This window comes from Aedes albopictus, chromosome 1 (assembly GCF_035046485.1).
Source record: "Aedes albopictus strain Foshan chromosome 1, AalbF5, whole genome shotgun sequence".
Classification (NCBI taxonomy): Eukaryota; Metazoa; Arthropoda; class Insecta; order Diptera; family Culicidae; genus Aedes; species Aedes albopictus.
The window spans coordinates 131018201-131041132 of NC_085136.1; the positions used below are offsets into that span (position 1 = coordinate 131018201).

General features: G+C 41.2%; 1 protein-coding gene across 5 annotated transcripts in view; it reads left to right on the plus strand.

Annotated features, from left to right (window-relative positions):
• LOC109422974 (protein sidekick) overlaps nucleotides 1-20421 on the plus strand; it is a 385272-nt gene extending 364851 nt beyond the window's left edge. For all 5 annotated transcript variants that reach the window (XM_062845386.1, XM_062845385.1, XM_019697875.3 and 2 more), the window contains 3 exons: nucleotides 3456-3776; nucleotides 3840-4180; nucleotides 13316-20421. In XM_062845386.1, coding sequence (XP_062701370.1) covers nucleotides 3456-3776; nucleotides 3840-4180; nucleotides 13316-13558 — 905 coding nt within the window. In that variant the 3' untranslated portion in view covers nucleotides 13559-20421. The remainder of the gene's footprint in view (nucleotides 1-3455; nucleotides 3777-3839; nucleotides 4181-13315) is intronic.
• Nucleotides 20422-22932: the final 2511 nt, after the last annotated feature.

Genomic DNA, 22932 nt, shown 5'->3' on the forward strand with positions numbered 1-22932 from the left:
GATGATTCCACTTCCCTACCTGTTCCCAGTTCATTGGTGGTGTCTCGCCGGAGAGCCATCGTGTGAGTTCTATTCAACGTCCCAACAAACACTGGGACGACCACGCTGATGGGGCTACCACCTTGGATCTAGCTGGGCGTGGTGCAGCGTTTCTTACTCAGCCGCTGGATGCCAGAACAGCCACTGTTTGAGCCACACCTCCTTGGTGAACAGACGCTCGGATCGTACCTCCTCAATTTAGCTGCAGTCAGAAGGACAACAGTGCCCAGGCTGAACTACCAACTAAGCACACATTTCTTAGCTGGAGGTCTTTGTCTTCGCTTGACCCGTGGAAGCATGAGAAAGGAACTTGTGAGGACCAGAGCTGTGTTGGACACTCTATTTATCGACTCATCGGTTTGCAGATTTCATCCACCAAACTCCTTAAAGAAGCATGTGTGCTAATTGGGTATGCACTGATTTGACGAGAGTTATCCCCCCCCCCCCCCATACAAAGGCATAGATGGTATAGCAGTGCCTTCATACCTTCATACAATAAACTCGTGAGAACCCGAAAATGTACGTACGAAGGCACTCCAAGTAGCAGTGATGATAGAGACCGATCTAATAAATACTAGCCAGCAGGACCCGTAGTCGTAGTCTTAGAACTGTAGAATACGGGTATAGCGGATGCTGTCACCTGTGGCTTCGTATGCTGTCACATTGTTGACCTCGCCGAACACGATGGATAGTTCGTTAAAGCGCGGTGATGACACTTTGCAATGCGTTATTCGTCAGCTGCTTCAGCAGTGCCTTCTTCCTCTCCAGTTCCTTGCTATGATTTTTTTTTGCAATTTCTCATCGTAATAGGCTATTTTACCTCACGCAAATCTGCCAGGAAAAGGCCTCCTTTCCCATACCAAATTAGCAGTGCTGTAATGGTTCATTACAGCACTGATTTGCGTTGTGTAATGAACCATTACAGCACTGTTTTCAGTTTTGATCTACTTCGTGATTAGGGGTCGCAGTACCGACCACTTTTGGCGAGTACCGGTATTTCGGTACTATAGTATCCAGTACCGGTAGTACCGGTAAAATACCGGTACTGGTAGATATTCCTTAAACCCCAAAAAGCAATGATAACGGTATGGTGACGGGAGCGGAATCGGTTCTGGCTGAACATGCCAACCTTTTACATTGGCCTTCGGCCTTCTGTACTACTACGTACGCACAGAACCGAAAGATAAGGGAAAGATAGTGGCTTCACAAGCCACAAATTAATAAGAACCATCATCGAGCCAGGAAGCATACTAGTGTTCATACTGTCAGTACTGAATAATAAGAAAAAAAATCTTTTGTAATATCAAATTTAGTTCACATTTTTTTCAATAGAACCATATGATGTCCTCTCAACCTAAAAAGAAGGTAACTGATGATCTATTTTGCTTCAAAACCTTAAACTTGAGATTTCCCATGTTTACCACGACAGCAGTTATATGTGTAATACCCATTTACTTTAGTTATATAGAGAATATTGTTGAAGATTTTAAAACTTGCAATTGTCTTGAAATGTTAGTGACACATATGACCGAGATAACTTGTTTACTTCACAGCAAAATGGATCAGTTCTCCAGTACCGAAAGTACCAGTACTGGAGGTGGCCCAGTACCGGTATTTTCGGTACCGGTATTACCGGTACTACATCCCTATTCGTGATTCTTTCTGGACGTAGGTTTGAAAAATTGTGATAGCTGCACAACATAACCTGCTATTTTGATTATAATCAGACTTTCTTAAACATGGCTATGGACATCAGTGTGCAGTTTGATGAAAAAAAAATGGTTGGTCATAACCAATATTTTTGACAAATTTTGACTATTGTTTTTAAAAGCAGATTTTCTGTATAGAGAGTGTACGCTCTTCATATATCGGTGCTAAAATTTCAAAATGGCGAAACTGCTGGCCGAAACCAAACCTTTTTCTCTCCGTTGCAATCTACAACCACTACTGGACGGAGGAAAAGCAATTCTTTCCGATAGTGGTTGTTGGTGTCCTGGGAAAGATGAGATACGATCTTCAGCTATGGGAAAAGATATTATTTTAAAGATCAGTTACGTCCTTTTGAAATGCTGGTGCTGAGCATGTAAATACTATTGCCTTGACGGAGAGTAATATGAACATCTTCTGACATATGGAATCACAATACAATATACTTTTAATTGAATTTATTACACCAATGTAATGTTTTCTATAGGCCCTAAGAACTTCTACCGTATATTGACGTAATTACAAATTTTGATACAAAATGCACTCCACCGATATTCATATGGATGCATACTACCAAATTTCAATGTTGTTCATGGTAATTTCTGTTATTGATGCCTTTAATTCATGATTCTGTTATGAAATGTGGTGTTATTCTATAGAAAACTCGATTTTTTAGAGGTTAGGCCCTTTAAAAGGGCGTAACTCAAAATTTCGCCCAACGATGATTTTAAAAATTTGTCCAGAGGTGTAGGATAGATAGATAAAGAGAATGGCGTTTCAGGTTTTGATGGTATATTTTATTTTATAATAACGGTAAATGGAGCACCGTGATAACGTTAATGATCGATCGTAGCTGGGAATACCGGACAGGATCGCTATATGCTTGCCGATCCGAGTGGACGATTTCTTTTATCTGTATTAACGAGATTTTTAGCTCTAGGCTGGTTTATCTCAGGACCACGCTTTACTTGCCTTCCGAAGGAAGAACTCTCGTTTTGTGAGTTTGTCCGGAGTGGGATTCGATCCCAGGTCCTCGGCGTGAAAGTCACGTACTATAACCAGCACACCAGATTCGCTGCCGAGTGGACGATGGCAAAGCCGCACAATGTGAGCACATTCAACTCTCGTCATCCCCGCAGTCGGATATACAATAAGATATATACTTTGCATTTTCGACATCTTCGAGCTCTTATGGTAACGGAAGTCGCGGGATGGTCTACCTGAACTACAGGGTTGTCAACTGCACACATCTACCTCATTTTGCTCCTTTAATCTTGTGTATGTACCTGTTGCTTCAAAAGAATCGCTTCTAATATGCATTTGTCGTCGTCATCAAAGAACAAATAATTAACTTTTCCTAGTATTAAGCTTTCTATGTAGGGTCTGGGACCATTTGGGCAGGAGCACCTATTTTGGGCACTTGCTGCTATAACTCAGTCAATTTCAAACCGATTGATTTGAATTTTTGCACATGGCTAGATACTGTGCGTATCTGATCGTGTTTCAAAAATCAGGTCAATCGGTTCAAAATTGACTGAGTTATAGTAGCAAGTGCCCAAAATAGGTGCTCCTGCCCAAATGGTCCCAGACCCTACGTTGTTCAAATTTACACTTAGTTTAAGGCATCTTGATGTTAACACTTCCACGAGTAAGGATGGATGCACAGAATTCACCGATATTTGACCCATTCCTTCCTCAACCCCAACCAGACGACACCCGATGGGAAACGGTAGCCCGCACGACCAATGGTCCCATCCAGGAGTTCACCGTCAGCTTCCAGAGTTTGCTTCCGTCGACGGCCTACAAGTTCCGAGTCATAGCCTATAACCGGTACGGAATCAGTTGTCCCGTCTACTCGGACGATGCCATCCTGACGCCGTCCAAACTGTACCTGGAGTACGGATACCTGCAGCAGAAGCCTTTCTACCGGCAGACGTGGTTCATGGTAGCCCTGGCGGCCACTTCCATTATCATTATTATTATGGTGATTGCGGTGCTGTGCGTGAAGAGCAAGAGTTACAAGTACAAACGTAAGTTTAGATTTGAAGGAAAGTTAGGAGATGTGAAGGTTTCTAATCGATTTGCATTCGCAGAGGAAGCCCAGAAGACCCTAGAGGAGTCGATGGCCATGTCGATCGACGAGCGGCAAGAACTGGCGTTGGAGCTGTATCGGTCGCGGCATGGAGTGACGAGCCAGAACGGAACGTTGAACGGAACTGGTACGTTGGGACGACGTACCGGTACGATACTGGGTAGCAGAAAGCCACAGACTTCGGCAGCGGCGGCGGCATCTATGGGCAAGTCTCCGCCCAGGCCTTCGCCGGCGTCCGTCGCGTATCACAGTGACGAGGAAAGTCTGAAGTGCTACGACGAAAATCCGGACGACAGCAGCGTGACGGAGAAGCCGTCCGAAGTGAGCTCCAGTGATTCGCAGGTATGTTTGTATCCTATTCAAATTCAATCCAATTCCTATCCAATTCCTATCCAAATCCAATCCAAATCCAATCCAAATCCAATCCAAATCCAATCCAAATCCAATCCAAATCCAATCCAAATCCAATCCAAATCCAATCCAAATCCAATCCAAATCCAATCCAAATCCAATCCAAATCCAATCCAAATCCAATCCAAATCCAATCCAAATCCAATCGAAATCCAATCCAAATCCAATCCAATCCAAATCCAATCCAAATCCAATCCAAATCCAATCCAAATCCAATCCAAATCCAATCCAAATCCAAGCCAAATCCAATCCAAATCCAATCCAAATCCAATCCAAATCCAATCCAAATCCAATCCAAATCCAATCCAAATCCAATCCAAATCCAATCCAAATCCAATCCAAATCCAATCCAAATCCAATCCAAATCCAATCCAAATCCAATTCAAATCCAATCCAAATTTAATCCAAATCCAATCCAAATCCAATCCCAATCCAATCCAAATCCAATCCAAATCCAATCCAAATTTAATCCAAATCCAATCCAAATCCAATCCCAATCCAATCCAAATCCAAATCCAATCCAAATCCAATCCAAATCCAATCCAAATTTAATCCAAATCCAATCCAAATCCAATCCCAATCCAATCCAAATCCAATCCAAATCCAATCCAAATCCAATCCAAATCCAATCCAAATCCAATCCAAATCCAATCCAAATCCAATCCAAATCCAATCCAAATCCAATCCAAATCCAATCCAAATCCAATCCAAATCCAATCCAAATCCAATCCAAATCCAATCAAAATCCAATCCAAATCCAATCCAAATCCAATCCAAATCCAATCCAAATCCAATCCAAATCCAATCCAAATCCAATCCAAATCCAATCCAAATCCAATCCAAATCCAATCCAAATCCAATCCAAATCCAATCCAAATCCAATCCAAATCCAATCCAAATCCAATCCAAATCCAATCCAAATCCAATCCAAATCCAATCCAATCCAAATCCAATCCAAATCCAATCCAAATCCAATCCAAATCCAATCCAAATCCAATCCAAATCCAATCCAAATCCAATCCAAATCCAATCCAAATCCAATCCAAATCCAATCCAAATCCAATCCAAATCCAATCCAAATCCAATCCAAATCCAATCCAAATCCAATCCAAATCCAATCCAAATCCAATCCAAATCCAATCCAAATCCAATCCAAATCCAATCCAAATCCAATCCAAATCCAATCCAAATCCAATCCAAATCCAATCCAAATCCAATCCAAATCCAATCCAAATCCAATCCAAATCCAATCCAAATCCAATCCAAATCTAATCCAAATCCAAATCCAATCCAAATCCAATCCAAATCCAATCCAAATCCAATCCAAATCCAATCCAAATCCAATCCAAATCCAATCCAAATCCAATCCAAATCCAATCCAAATCCAATCCAAATCCAATCCAAATCCAATCCAAATCCAATCCAAATCCAATCCAAATCCAATCCAAATCCAATCCAAATCCAATCCAAATCCAATCCAAATCCAATCCAAATCCAATCCAAATCCAATCCAAATCCAATCCGAATCCAATCCAAATCCAATCCAAATCCAATCCAAATCCAATCCAAATCCAATCCAAATCCAATCCAAATCCAATCCTAATCCAATCCAAATCCAATCCAAATCCAATCCAAATCCAATCCAAATCCAATCCAAATCCAATCCAAATCCAATCCAAATCCAATCCAAATGCAATCCAAATCCAATCCAAACCCAATCCAACTCCAATCCAAATCCAATCCAAATCCAATCTAAATCCAATCTAAATCCAATCCAAATCCAATCCAAATCCAATCCAAATCCAATCCAAATCCAATCCAAATCCAAATCCAATCCAAATCCAATCCAAATCCAATCCAAATCCAATCCAAATCCAATCCAAATCCAATCCAAATCCAATCCAAATCCAATCCAAATCCAATCCAAATCCAATCCAAATCCAATCCAAATCCAATCCAAATCCAATCCAAATCCAATCCAAATCCAATCCAAATCCAATCCAAATCCAATCCAAATCCAATCCAAATCCAATCCAAATCCAATCCAAATCCAATCCAAATCCAATCCAAATCCAATCCAAATCCAATCCACATCCAATCCAAATCCAATCCAAATCCAATCCAAATCCAATCCAAATCCAATCCAAATCCAATCCAAATCCAATCCAAATCCAATCCAAATCCAATCCAAATCCAATCCAAATCCAATCCAAATCCAATCCAAATCCAATCCAAATCCAATCAAAATCCAATCCAAATCCAATCAAAATCCAATCAAAATCCAATCCCAATCCAATCCAAATCCAATCCAAATCCAATCCAAATCCAATCCAAATCCAATCCAAATCCAATCCAAATCCAATCCAAATCCAATCCAAATCCAATCCAAATCCAATCCAAATCCAATCCAAATCCAATCCAAATCCAATCCAAATCCAATCCAAATCCAATCCAAATCCAATCCAAATCCAATCCAAATCCAATCCAAATCCAATCCAAATCCATTCCAATATCCAATCCAAATCCAATCCAAATCCAATCCAAATCCAATCCAAATCCAATCCAAATCCAATCCAAATCCAATCCAAATCCAATCCAAATCCAATCCAAATCCAATCCAAATCCAATCCAAATTCAATCCAAATCCAATCCAAATCCAATCCAAATCCAATCTAAATCCAATCCAAATCCAATCCAAATCCAATCCAAATCCAATCCAAATCCAATCCAAATCCAATCCAAATCCAAATCCAATCCAAATCCAATCCAAATCCAATCCAAATCCAATCCAATCCAAATCCAATCCAAATCCAATCCAAATCCAATCCAAATCCAATCCAAATCCAATCCAAATCCAATCCAAATCCAATCCAAATCCAATCCAAATCCAATCCAAATCCAATCCAAATCCAATCCAAATCCAATCCAAATCCAATCCAAATCCAATCCAAATCCAATCCAAATCCAATCCAAATCCAATCCAAATCCAATCCAAATCCAATCCAAATCCAATCCAAATCCAATCCAAATCCAATCCAAATCCAATCCAAATCCAATCCAAATCCAATCCAAATCCAATCCAAATCCAATCCAAATCCAATCCAAATCCAATCCAAATCCAATCCAAATCCAATCCAAATCCAATCCAAATCCAATCCAAATCCAATCCAAATCCAATCCAAATCCAATCCAAATCCAATCCAAATCCAATCCAAATCCAATCCAAATCCAATCCAAATCCAATCCAAATCCAATCCAAATCCAATCCAAATCCAATCCAAATCCAATCCAAATCCAATCCAAATCCAATCCAAATCCAATCCAAATCCAATCCAAATCCAATCCAAATCCAATCCAAATCCAATCCAAATCCAATCCAAATCCAATCCAAATCCAATCCAAATCCAATCCAAATCCATTCCATATCCAATCCAAATCCAATCCAAATCCAATCCAATCCAAATCCAATCCAAATCCAATCCAAATCCAATCCAAATCCAATCCAAATCCAATCCAAATCCAATTCAAATCCAATCCAAATCCAATCCAAATCCAATCCAAATCCAAATCCAATCCAAATCCAATCCAAATCCAATCCAAATCCAATCCAAATCCAATCCAAATCCAATCCAAATCCAATCCAAATCCAATCCAAATCCAATCCAAATCCAATCCAAATCCAATCCAAATCCAATCCAAATCCAATCCAAATCCAATCCAAATCCAATCCAAATCCAATCCAAATCCAATCCAAATCCAATCCAAATCCAATCCAAATCCAATCCAAATCCAATCCAAATCCAATCCAAATCCAATCCAAATCCAATCCAAATCCAATCGAAATCCAATCCAAATCCAATCCAATCCAAATCCAATCCAAATCCAATCCAAATCCAATCCAAATCCAATCCAAATCCAATCCAAATCCAAGCCAAATCCAATCCAAATCCAATCCAAATCCAATCCAAATCCAATCCAAATCCAATCCAAATCCAATCCAAATACAATCCAAATCCAATCCAAATCCAATCCAAATCCAATCCAAATCCAATCCAAATCCAATCCAAATCCAATCCAAATCCAATTCAAATCCAATCCAAATTTAATCCAAATCCAATCCAAATCCAATCCCAATCCAATCCAAATCCAATCCAAATCCAATCCAAATTTAATCCAAATCCAATCCAAATCCAATCCCAATCCAATCCAAATCCAAATCCAATCCAAATCCAATCCAAATCCAATCCAAATTTAATCCAAATCCAATCCAAATCCAATCCCAATCCAATCCAAATCCAATCCAAATCCAATCCAAATCCAATCCAAATCCAATCCAAATCCAATCCAAATCCAATCCAAATCCAATCCAAATCCAATCCAAATCCAATCCAAATCCAATCCAAATCCAATCCAAATCCAATCCAAATCCAATCAAAATCCAATCAAAATCCAATCCAAATCCAATCCAAATCCAATCCAAATCCAATCCAAATCCAATCCAAATCCAATCCAAATCCAATCCAAATCCAATCCAAATCCAATCCAAATCCAATCCAAATCCAATCCAAATCCAATCCAAATCCAATCCAAATCCAATCCAAATCCAATCCAAATCCAATCCAAATCCAATCCAAATCCAATCCAAATCCAATCCAATCCAAATCCAATCCAAATCCAATCCAAATCCAATCCAAATCCAATCCAAATCCAATCCAAATCCAATCCAAATCCAATCCAAATCCAATCCAAATCCAATCCAAATCCAATCCAAATCCAATCCAAATCCAATCCAAATCCAATCCAAATCCAATCCAAATCCAATCCAAATCCAATCCAAATCCAATCCAAATCCAATCCAAATCCAATCCAAATCCAATCCAAATCCAATCCAAATCCAATCCAAATCCAATCCAAATCCAATCCAAATCCAATCCAAATCCAATCCAAATCCAATCCAAATCCAATCCAAATCCAATCCAAATCCAATCCAAATCCAATCCAAATCCAATCCAAATCCAATCCAAATCCAATCCAAATCCAATCCAAATCCAATCCAAATCCAATCCAAATCCAATCCAAATCCAATCCAAATCCAATCCAAATCTAATCCAAATCCAAATCCAATCCAAATCCAATCCAAATCCAATCCAAATCCAATCCAAATCCAATCCAAATCCAATCCAAATCCAATCCAAATCCAATCCAAATCCAATCCAAATCCAATCCAAATCCAATCCAAATCCAATCCAAATCCAATCCAAATCCAATCCAAATCCAATCCAAATCCAATCCAAATCCAATCCAAATCCAATCCAAATCCAATCCAAATCTATCCAAATCCAATCCAAATCCAATCCGAATCCAATCCAAATCCAATCCAAATCCAATCCAAATCCAATCCAAATCCAATCCAAATCCAATCCAAATCCAATCCAAATCCAATCCAAATCCAATCCTAATCCAATCCAAATCCAATCCAAATCCAATCCAAATCCAATCCAAATCCAATCCAAATCCAATCCAAATCCAATCCAAATGCAATCCAAATCCAATCCAAACCCAATCCAACTCCAATCCAAATCCAATCCAAATCCAATCTAAATCCAATCTAAATCCAATCCAAATCCAATCCAAATCCAATCCAAATCCAATCCAAATCCAATCCAAATCCAAATCCAATCCAAATCCAATCCAAATCCAATCCAAATCCAATCCAAATCCAATCCAAATCCAATCCAAATCCAATCCAAATCCAATCCAAATCCAATCCAAATCCAATCCAAATCCAATCCAAATCCAATCCAAATCCAATCCAAATCCAATCCAAATCCAATCCAAATCCAATCCAAATCCAATCCAAATCCAATCCAAATCCAATCCAAATCCAATCCAAATCCAATCCAAATCCAATCCAAATCCAATCCAAATCCAATCCAAATCCAATCCACATCCAATCCAAATCCAATCCAAATCCAATCCAAATCCAATCCAAATCCAATCCAAATCCAATCCAAATCCAATCCAAATCCAATCCAAATCCAATCCAAATCCAATCCAAATCCAATCCAAATCCAATCCAAATCCAATCCAAATCCAATCAAAATCCAATCAAAATCCAATCCCAATCCAATCCAAATCCAATCCAAATCCAATCCAAATCCAATCCAAATCCAATCCAAATCCAATCCAAATCCAATCCAAATCCAATCCAAATCCAATCCAAATCCAATCCAAATCCAATCCAAATCCAATCCAAATCCAATCCAAATCCAATCCAAATCCAATCCAAATCCAATCCAAATCCAATCCAAATCCAATCCAAATCCAATCCAAATCCATTCCAAATCCAATCCAAATCCAATCCAAATCCAATCCAAATCCAATCCAAATCCAATCCAAATCCAATCCAAATCCAATCCAAATCCAATCCAAATCCAATCCAAATCCAATCCAAATTCAATCCAAATCCAATCCAAATCCAATCCAAATCCAATCCAAATCCAATCTAAATCCAATCCAAATCCAATCCAAATCCAATCCAAATCCAATCCAAATCCAATCCAAATCCAATCCAAATCCAAATCCAATCCAAATCCAATCCAAATCCAATCCAAATCCAATCCAATCCAAATCCAATCCAAATCCAATCCAAATCCAATCCAAATCCAATCCAAATCCAATCCAAATCCAATCCAAATCCAATCCAAATCCAATCCAAATCCAATCCAAATCCAATCCAAATCCAATCCAAATCCAATCCAAATCCAATCCAAATCCAATCCAAATCCAATCCAAATCCAATCCAAATCCAATCCAAATCCAATCCAAATCCAATCCAAATCCAATCCAAATCCAATCCAAATCCAATCCAAATCCAATCCAAATCCAATCCAAATCCAATCCAAATCCAATCCAAATCCAATCCAAATCCAATCCAAATCCAATCCAAATCCAATCCAAATCCAATCCAAATCCAATCCAAATCCAATCCAAATCCAATCCAAATCCAATCCAAATCCAATCCAAATCCAATCCAAATCCAATCCAAATCCAATCCAAATCCAATCCAAATCCAATCCAAATCCAATCCAAATCCAATCCAAATCCAATCCAAATCCAATCCAAATCCAATCCAAATCCAATCCAAATCCAATCCAAATTCAATCCAAATCCAATCCAAATCCAATCCAAATCCAATCCAAATCCAATCTAAATCCAATCCAAATCCAATCCAAATCCAATCCAAATCCAATCCAAATCCAATCCAAATCCAATCCAAATCCAAATCCAATCCAAATCCAATCCAAATCCAATCCAAATCCAATCCAATCCAAATCCAATCCAAATCCAATCCAAATCCAATCCAAATCCAATCCAAATCCAATCCAAATCCAATCCAAATCCAATCCAAATCCAATCCAAATCCAATCCAAATCCAATCCAAATCCAATCCAAATCCAATCCAAATCCAATCCAAATCCAATCCAAATCCAATCCAAATCCAATCCAAATCCAATCCAAATCCAATCCAAATCCAATCCAAATCCAATCCAAATCCAATCCAAATCCAATCCAAATCCAATCCAAATCCAATCCAAATCCAATCCAAATCCAATCCAAATCCAATCCAAATCCAATCCAAATCCAATCCAAATCCAATCCAAATCCAATCCAAATCCAATCCAAATCCAATCCAAATCCAATCCAAATCCAATCCAAATCCAATCCAAATCCAATCCAAATCCAATCCAAATCCAATCCAAATCCAATCCAAATCCAATCCAAATCCAATCCAAATCCAATCCAAATCCAATCCAAATCCAATCCAAATCCAATCCAAATCCAATCCAAATCCAATCCAAATCCAATCCAAATCCAATCCAAATCCAATCCAAATCCAATCCAAATCCAATCCAAATCCAATCCAAATCCAATCCAAATCCAATCCAAATCCAATCCAAATCCAATCCAAATCCAATCCAAATCCAATCCAAATCCAATCCAAATCCAATCCAAATCCAATCCAAATCCAATCCAAATCCAATCCAAATCCAATCCAAATCCAATCCAAATCCAATCCAAATCCAATCCAAATCCAATCCAAATCCAATCCAAATCCAATCCAAATCCAATCCAAATCCAATCCAAATCCAATCCAAATCCAATCCAAATCCAATCCAAATCCAATCCAAATCCAATCCAAATCCAATCCAAATCCAATCCAAATCCAATCCAAATCCAATCCAAATCCAATCCAAATCCAATCCAAATCCAATCCAAATCCAATCCAAATCCAATCCAAATCCAATCCAAATCCAATCCAAATCCAATCCAAATCCAATCCAAATCCAATCCAAATCCAATCCAAATCCAATCCAATCCAAATCCAATCCAAATCCAATCCAAATCCAATCCAAATCCAATCCAAATCCAATCCAAATCCAATCCAAATCCAATCCAAATCCAATCCAAATCCAATCCAAATCCAATCCAAATCCAATCCAAATCAATCCAAATCCAATCCAAATCCAATCCAAATCCAATCCAAATCCAATCCAAATCCAATCCAAATCCAATCCAAATCCAATCCAAATCCAATCCAAATCCAATCCAAATCCAATCCAAATCCAATCCAAATCCAATCCAAATCCAATCCAAATCCAATCCAATCAATCCAATCCAATCCAAATCCAATCCAAATCCAATCCAAATCCAATCCAAATCCAATCCAAATCCAATCCAAATCCAATCCAAATCCAATCCAAATCCAATCCAAATCCAATCCAAATCCAAATCCAATCCGAATCCAATCCAAATCCAATCCAAATCCCATCCAAATTCAATCCAAATCCAATCCAAATCCAATCCAAATCCAATTCACATCCAATTTCAATCCAATCCAAATTCAATCCAAATCCAATCCAAATCCAATCCAAATCCAATCCAAATCCAATCCATTCCATATCAAATCCAAATCCAATACGAAAAAGCTTCACTTGTGACGTTTACAGCCTCTTCCAGTCAAATTCTTAACCTTCTTGTGACCTTATAATTTATTTAACCCAGGCGTCCGAGAGCGAAAACGAAAGCGTCCGGTCGGACCCGCACTCGTTCGTGAACCACTACGCGAACGTGAACGACTCGCTGCGGCAGTCCTGGAAGCGGCAGAAACCGGTGCGGAACTACTCCAGCTACACCGACTCGGAACCGGAGGGTTCGGCTGTGATGAGCCTGAACGGCGGCCAGATCATCATGAACAACATGGCCCGGTCGCGGGCGCCCCTGCCCGGTTTCAGCTCCTTCGTATGACCCTCGTCCTGCGAGGGAATCATTGACGAGCTGGACGCGAAGCTGAAGGCCCGCCGCTGCTGCAATGGTTCCGCCGGGGGTGGGGGTGTGGTTCCGAACGGTATTAGCGCCGGTATCAGCGGCAGCAAGAGCGAGAACCACCTGTCCTGATAGGAGGAGCCGATGCGGGAGGGCGCAGCCGCGGTGGAGATCTACGCCAGAGGTAGCTGTAGGAAACTTGTTTGTGATACAAAAGTTTTACACTTGAGAATTTAGGGAGTTTGAGGGACGCGCGAGAGATTGACTGACTGACTGCGAGATAGACGAAGTGAGTGGAACCAGTTTTGTTTTAGTTTCGATTTTAAATTCCGCGGGGGTAATTGTGTGGGAGGGCGCGTGGAATCCCTCTGAAGGGAGGGTACGCAAAAGCATAATCAAAATGTGACTGATTTTTTATTCTTTACTGTAGAATATTGAAATTTAGTTTAAATCGAATTGTACGGGGCACCGTTGTTGCGATGCCAACCTAGCCGAGAAACGATTACTTTGAAAGTCTACTTAGAAGATTGGATTCTTTGAGGAGAATGATTTAATTGTAACATTGAACTACGATTACTGATAAGAAAAAGGGAGAAATGCTGTTTTGTACAATACCACGCTGCAGTTTGTAGAATTAGATAGATTTTAGTAAACCGAGCCATAAGTAGGATATTTTGAAAAGGTGAGGTATGTTTTGGTTCTCAATCTACGGATCGGATGTTATAGATTCATGCATTTCGATGAGATAGCTGTTTGTTCACGAGAACAACTAATTTGGTTTACAAGGATGGTATCCCGGGAACAGCTTCACCAGAAAACTCACTAACTTCATCAGAGCAACGACTAATGGTACCCTGCAAACTTTCAGAAATCCGGAGAGATTACTCTAAGGAATCGGATTTCACTTAGGAATCCGGAGAGATTCCACTTGGGAATTCGGAGAGATTCCACTTGGGAAACCGGAGTGATTCCACTTGGGAATCCGGAGAGATTCCACTTGGGAATCTGGAGAGATCTCTCTAAGCAATCCAGAGAGGTTCTTCCAGTAATTCGGGGATATTTGTAGGAATCCGAAGAGATTCTTCTCAGGAATCTGGAGAGATTCCCCTTAGAAATCTGGAGAGATTCCCCTTAGAAATCTGAAGAGATTCCCTCTAGGAATCTGACGAGACTCCGCTTAGGAATCTGGAGAGATTCCTCTCAGGAATCTGGAGAGATTTATCTCAGGAATCTGGAGAGATTTATCTCAGGAATCTGGAGAGATTCCTCTCAGGAATCTGGAGAGATTCTTCTCAGGCATCTGGAGAGATTGCTCTCAGGAATCTGGAGAGATTCCTCTCAGGAATCTGGAGAGATTCCTCTCAGGAATCTGGAGAGATTCCTCTCAGGAATCTGGAGAGATTCCTCTCAGGAATCTGGAGAGATTCCTCTCAGGAATCTGGAGAGGTTCCTCTCAGGAATCTGGAGAGGTTCCTCTCAGGAATCTGGACAGGTTCCTCTCAGGAATGCGGAGAGATTCTTTTCAGGAAACTGGAGAGATTCCTCTCAGGAATCTGGAGAGATTCCTTTCAGGAACCTGGAGAGATTCTTCTCAGGAATCTGGAGAGATTCTTCTCAGGAATCTGGAGAGATTCCTCTCAGGAATCTGGAGAGATTCTTCTCAGGAATCTGGAGAGATTCCTCCCAGGAATCTGGAGAGATTTTTCTCAGGAATCTGGAGAGATTCTTCTCAGGAATCTGGAGAGATTCTTCTCAGGAATCTGGAGAGATTCCTTTCAAGAATCTTTAGAGATTCCTTTTAGGAATCTGAAGAGATTCCATTCAGGAATCTGGAGAGTTTTCTCTCAGGAATCTGGAGATATTACATTCAGGGATCTGGAGAGATTTCTTTCAGGAATCTGGCGAGATTCCTTTCAGGAATCTGACGAGATTCCTTTCAGGAATCTGGAGAGATTCCTCTCAGGAATCTGAAGAGATTTCTTTCAAGAATCTGGAGAGATTCCCTTTAGGAATCTGGCGAGATTCCTTTCAGGAATTTGGAGAGATTCCTCTCAGGAATCTGAAGAGATTTCTTTCAAGAATCTGGAGAGATTCCCTTTAGGAATCTTGATTGATTCCTTTCACGAGTCTGAAGAGATTTCTCTTAGGAATTTGGAAAGATTTCATTTGGGAACTTGGAAAGATTTCCTTCAGGAATCCGGAGAGATTCTTCTCAGGAATCCGGAGAGATTCTTCTCAGGAATCCAGAGAGATTCCTCTCTGGAATCCGGCAAGATCCCGCTCAGGAATCCGGAGATTCTTCTCAGGGAGAGATTCCTTTCAGGAATATGGAAAGAATCCTCTCAGAAATCCAGAGAGATGCCTCTCAGGAACCCTGAATGGTTTCTGTTAGGAATCCGGAGAGAATCCTCATGGGAATCCCGAGAGATTTTTCTTAGGTATCCCGAGATATTCCTTTCAGGAATATGGAGAGATTCCTCTCAGGCATCTGGATAGATTCTTCTCAGGAATCTGGAGAGATTCCTCCCAGGAATCCGGAGAAATTCCTCTCAGGAATCCGGAGAGATTCCTCTCAAGAATCCGCAGAGATTTCTCTCAGGAATCCGGAGAGATTCCTCTCAGGAATCCGGAGATATTAAACTCAGGAATATGGAGAGATTCCTCTCAGGAATCTCGAGAGATTCCTCTCAGGAATCTGGAGAAATTCTTCTCAGGAATCTGGAGAGATTCTTCTTAGGAATCTGGAGTTTCCTTTCAGGAATCTGGAGAGATTCCTTTCAGGAATCTGGAGAGATTCCCTTCAGGAATCTGGAGAGATTCCTTTCAGGAATCTGGAGAGATTCCTTTCAGGAATCTGGAGAGATTACTCTGAGGAATCTGGAGAGATTCCTTTCAGGAATCTGGAGAGATTCCTCTCAGGAATCTGGAGAGATTCCTTTCAGACATCTGGAGAGATTCCTTTCAAGAATCTTTAGAGATTCCTTTTAGGAATCTGAAGAGATTCCATTCAGGAATCTGGAGAGATTCCTCTCAGGAATCTGGAGAGTTTCCCTTCAGGGATCTGGAGAGATTCCTTTCAGGAGTCTGGCGAGATTCCTTTCAAGAATCTGGCGAGATTCCTTTCAGGAATCTGGAGAGATTCCTCTCAGGAATCTGAAGAGATTTCTTTCAAGAATCTGGAGAGATTCCCTTTAGGCATATTGATTGATTCCTTTCACGAGTCTGAAGAGATTTCTCTTAGGAATTTGGAAAGATTTCATTTAGGAACTTGGAAAGATTTCCCTCAGGAATCCGGAGAGATTCTTCTCAGGAATCCGGAGAGATTCTTCTCAGGAATCCGGAGAGATTCTTCTCAGGAATCCAGACAGATTACTCTCTGGAATCCGGCAAGATACCGCTCAGAAATCCGGAGATTCTTCTCAGGAATCCGGAGAGATTCCTTTCAGGAATAAGGAAAGAATCCTCTCAGAAATCCAGAGAGATGCCTCTCAGGAACCCTGAATGGTTTCTGTTAGGAATCCGGAGAGAATCCTTATGGGAATCCCGAGAGATTCTTCTTAGGTATCCCGAGATATTCCTTTCAGGAATATGGAGAGATTCCTCTCAGGAATCTGGATAGATTCTTCTCAGGAATCTGGAGAGATTCCTCCCAGGAATCTGGAGAGATTCCTCTCAGAAATCCGGAGAAATTCCTCTCAGGAATCCGGAGAGATTCCTCTCAAGTATCCGCAGAGATTTCTCTCAGGAATCCGGAGAGATTCCTCTCAGGAATCCGGAGAGATTCCTCTCAGGAATCCGGAAATATTCAACTCAGGAATATGGAGAGATTCCTCTCAGGAATCTGGAGAGATTCCTCTCAGGAATCTGGAGAAATTCTTCTCAGGAATCTGGAGAGATTCTTCTTAGGAATCTGGAGTTTCCTTTCAGGAATCTGGAGAGATTCCTTTCAGGAATCTGGAGAGATTCCTTCAGGAATCTGGAGAGATTCCTTCAGGAATCTGGAGAGATTCCTTTCAGTAATCTGGAGAGATTCCTTTCGGGAATCTGGAGAGATTCCTTTCTGGAATCTGGAGAGATTCCTTTCAGACATCTGGAGAGATTCCTTTCAAGAATCTAGAGAGATTCCTTTTAGGAATCTGAAGAGATTCCTCTCAGGAATCTGGAGAGTTTCCTCTCAGGAATCTGGAGAGATTCCCTTCAGGGATTTGGAGAGATTCCTTTCAGGAGTCTGGCGAGATTCCTTTCAAGAATCTGGCGAGATTCCTTTCAGGAATCTGGAGAGATTCCTCTCAGGAATCTGAAGAGATTTCTTTCAAGAATCTGGAGAGATTCCCTTTAGGAATCTTGATTGATTCCTTTCACGAGTCTGAAGAGATTTCTCTTAGGAATTTGGAAAGATTTCATTTGGGAACTTGGAAAGATTTCCCTCAGGAATCCGGAGAAATTCTTCTCAGGAATCCGGAGAGATTCTTCTCAGGAATCCAGAGAGATTCCTCTCTGGAATCCGGCAAGATACCGCTCAGGAATCCGGAGATTCTTCTCAGGAATCCGGAGAGTTTTCTTTCAGGAATAAGGAAAGCATCCTCTCAGAAATCCAGAGAGATGCCTCTCAGGAACCCTGAATGGTTTCTGTTAGGAATCCGGAGAGAATCCTCATGGGAATCCCGAGAGATTCTTCTTAGGTATCCCGAGATATTCCTTTCAGGAATATGGAGAGATTCCTCTCAGAAATCTGGATAGATTCTTCTCAGGAATCTGGAGAGATTCCTCCCAGGAATCTGGAGAGATTCCTCCCAGGAATCTGGAGAGATTCCTCTCAGAAATCCGGAGAAATTCCTCTCAGGAATCCGGAGAAATTCCTCTCAGGAATCCGGAGAGATTCCTCTCAAGAAACCGCAGAGATTTCTCTCAGGAATCCGGAGAGATTCCTCTCAGGGATCCGGAGATATTCAACTCAGGAATATGGAGATTCCTCTCAGGAATCTGGAGAGATTCCTCTTAGAAATCCGGAGAAATTCCTCCTTTCAAGAATCCGAAGAGATTCCTCTCAGGAATCCGGAGACATTTCTTTTAGGAATCCGGAGAGATTCCTCTTAGGAAATTGGAGAGATTACTCTGAGGAAATTGGAGTGATTTCTCTCAGGAATCTGGAGAGATTCCTTTCAGAAATCCGAAAAGATCTCTACTAATTTTTTGATAGTTGAATCATGTTGGCATTCCTGGCAATTATACGGGCTTGTTTTCGTTATCCTTTATGAAATCATGATTATAAACCCAATTTATTTGTACAGGTAAATAGCATTGCTAGAGCAAAAAGGTTGCCAAACATTTAAACCTTAAGGAACGTCGAGTTTGAGCACATTTGCGCACAATAGTAGTTGCACTCGTACACATTTCTGTTAGTTGTTGCTCTGTTGTCAACCGCATTTTTAGAATCGTTTTAAAAATCTGCTGCTAGACATAGGTTGAGAACCACTGCTCCTCACATTTAGTTTACGTTATTAAAATTCTAGAGAAATATCACTGACTGGAAGGACACGATCTAGTTCGGTGGTGCAATATTATGTTGGGGCATGATATAACACCCGAGCTTTTGTTGGTTGTAAATATCACAAGAAATTAACCCAACATAAAGAAAACACTAAAAAAATATCTACATTTCGATCTCAAAACCAAAACCAACGATCAAATGGCACAAATAACAAACATACACTTGAAGGACTGCCGTTTTAATACGCGTTTTCTGAACAACAAAGTTCCAACGGTACTTACTGAAATCCACACAGTAGGAGTTAAATGTTCACTGCCATCATCAGCATCCCGTTAAATTCCAGTATTTGGGAAACCATACCGCATATCCTCCACGGTCACGGAACATTAACCAATTGGTCTCCAAAATGCACACTGTACATTGCCATCATTCCAATGGACCTTGACCTGGAAGGATGTGAATTTCTTCCAAACTTGTATTCTTTGTAGTTTTCTATTCGGTTTCGCAAACCTGTGAGTCCAAACATTACCTAGAAAAAAAAACTACATTTCCAGTTGCCTTATTAAGTAGAAAACAACACACACACGTAGACAATTCAACAAAAAAAGCGTATATACCTTGAAGCCTTCTCTTTCCGTTCATTGTTGTTCCGTGCAGATTAGGTTTTCAAAGTATAGATAGGTATTTGTGCAAATAGATGCAAGCAAACCATACGTGTTGATGTTCATAGCACTTGCCTAAGCAGAGAAGTTTTACTGTGCGATCACAACGATCACGAAGATGGCTTTCTATTCTAGGTGTAAAAACGCCAACAACCCGTGCGCTAGTTATGAAAACTACTTATTACGAAACGTAAAAAAAATACGACAAACGTGTAAATGTTTATCTTTGTATAAAATTTATACAGTAAATTAGTTATTTATGGTATAAGACTTCTACACTATTTTTATATAGTTAGCAAAAGAAACTTAAGAGAAGAAAACCCGATCGAATTAATAACGAACTGCAGTATAAAGGAAATCAAAGAGCACAACAGAGAAACCATAACGACACCCACAAATTCTCAATCAGATGGATTTTTTTTCAATGGTTAAACAAACTAACAATATAGTTAATCGTTTTTCTTGTCGTGGTGTAACACATGACTGTTGGAAGCGTTATCCGGTGTATTACTCAAATCTCACGCAAACAATGATAAGTGTATGCTGCTACATACTACCATGATGAATAGTCAGAACAAAATAAAAACGATAAACAATAGAGAAACTCATACATATATGAACTGACAAGTCGATTTTATCTGTAAAGAATGTCGATCGAAAAATGTGTATAAATGAATTGAAAACAAAAACAAGATCTTTGTACCTAATAGAGCACAAAAGAAATATTATCCCTGGAGGAGAACCGTCCTACACTCGCCAGATAAATAGTTCTCGACCTGATACACCTGTCTTAATCTCTTACGCAAACAATCTTGAGGGCTTTTCATAAACCACGTAGATCAAAATTTGGCCATCTCAGACCTCTCCTCCCCCTTCGTAGACTTTTGTCCAAAAATAAAATGTGTATGGAACGTAGACTGAATAGACACCACCACCACCACCCCTGCCCCCCCAAATCGATGTGGTTTACTAACGGCCCCTTGGCAGGGTTATTTACCTTACCGATCAGGCTAAGGCCGTGGTGGCATCTACTGTACATAGTAGCCGTCTCCATTCCACTCGGTCCATGACTGTTTGTCTCCAGTTCCGCATTCTGCGTAGGGTCCGCAGATCGTCCTCCACTTGGTCAACCCACCTAGCTCGCTGCGCTCCACGTCTTCTTGTACCGATCGGATGACTCTCGAGAACCATTTTAGTCGGGTTGCTATCCGACATCCTGATGACGTGACCCGCTCACGATGGTTGGTTCTCTCAGCAGCTGATGCAGCTCATGGTTCATTCGCCTTCTCCAAGCCCCGTCTTCCATCTGCACTCTGCCGTAGATGGTACGCAACACCTCTGCACGTAGGATCCATGTTTCGTGCCCATAGAGGACGACCGGTCTAATCAGCGTTTTGTAGATAGTTAACTTCGTGTTACGGCGAACTTTATTCGATCGTAGAGTTCTGCGGAGTCCAAAGTAAGCACGATTTCCTGCCACAATGCGCCTCTGAATTTCTCTGCTGGTGTCGTTGTCGGAGGTCACCAGTGAGCCCAAGTACACGAATTCTTCAACCGCCTCGATTTCATCACCGTCGATATAAATTCGGGGTGGGGGCGCGGTGATTCCTCCCTGGAGCCCTTTGCCATCATGCACTTTGTCTTCGACACATTAATGACTAATCCGATTCGCCTGGCTTCACTTCTTAGTCGGATGTACGTTTCCGCCATCGTCTCAAATTTACGAGCGATAATATCAATATCATCAGCGAAACCAAGCAGCTGAACGGACTTCGTGAAAATCGTTCCACTCATGTTTATCCACGCTCTACTAATTACAATGTTGAACAGCAAGCACGGAAGACCATCACCTTGCCGTAACCCTCTGCGAGATTCGAAGGGACTCGAGAGTGTCCCTGATACTCGAACTACGCACATCACTCGATCCATCGTCGCCTTGATCAACCGTATCAGTTTATCCGGAAATCCGTATTCGTGCATAATCTGCCATAGCTGTTCTCGATCGATTGTATCATACGCCGATTTGAAATCGATGAACAAGTGATGTGTGGGCACGTTGTATTCGCGGCATTTCTGCAACACCTGGCGGATGGCGAACATCTGGTCCGTTGTAGCGTGTTCACCCATAAATCCAGCCTGATATTGCCCCACGAACTCTCTTGCAATCGGTGATAGACGGCGGCATAAAATTTGAGAGAGTATCTTGTAGGCAGCGCTCAGTAGTGTGATCGCGCGGTAGTTCCCGCAATCCAACTTGTCGCCCTTTTTGTAGATGGGACACACGATACCTTCCATCCATTACTCGGTAATACTTCCTCCACCCAAATCTTGGTAATGACCCAGTGTAGTGCTCTCACCACCAGTGCTTTTCCACCGTATTTTAGAAGTTCGCTTGGTAGTTGATCTGCTCCAGTGGCTTTGTTGTTTTCAACCGGCCAACCTCCTCCTCAGTCTCTTGGAGGTCAGGGGCCGGAAGTCTTTCGTCCTGTGAACATACTCCTAGATCTGTTACCACGCCACCTTCGGTGCTTGCAACGTCGCCATTCTGGTGCTTAGGGGCTGTCCATAAACCACGTGGTCATTTTTTGGGACTTTTCAACCCCCCCCCCCCCTGCGTGGTCATTAGTCCATACAAAAATTTGTATTTGTCTAACAAAATGGTCATTGGCCGAACCCCCCCCCCCCCCCCTCATGACCACGTGGTTTATGGACAGCCCCTTATCGTAATGCTTCCGCCACCTCTTGACCACCTCACGCTCGCTCGTGAGAATATTCCCGTGATTATCTCGGCACATGTCAGCTTCTCGTAGAACTTTCGTGTGTCCTTAGCGCGGCACAGCTCTTCCATCGCTTCGCGATCTCGTTCTTCCTGCTGGCGCTTCTTCATCCGGAAGACTGAGTTCTGCCTGTTCCGCGCCTGTTTGTAACGTGCCTCATTCGCTCTCGTACGGTGTTGCAGCATTCTCGCCCATGCTGCATTCTTCTCGTTTTTCAACTGTTCACATTCGCCGTCGTACCAGTCGTTTCTGTGATTCGGAGTCGCGAAGCCTAGTGCTGTAGCCGAGGTACTACCTATGGCGGATCGGATGTCCCTCCAGCCATCTTCAAGTGTAGCTGCGCCAGGCTGCTCTTCCGTTGGTAGGGCCACTGCTAACTGCTGCGCATAGTCTTGAGCCACTTCTACGTTACACAGCTGCTCGATG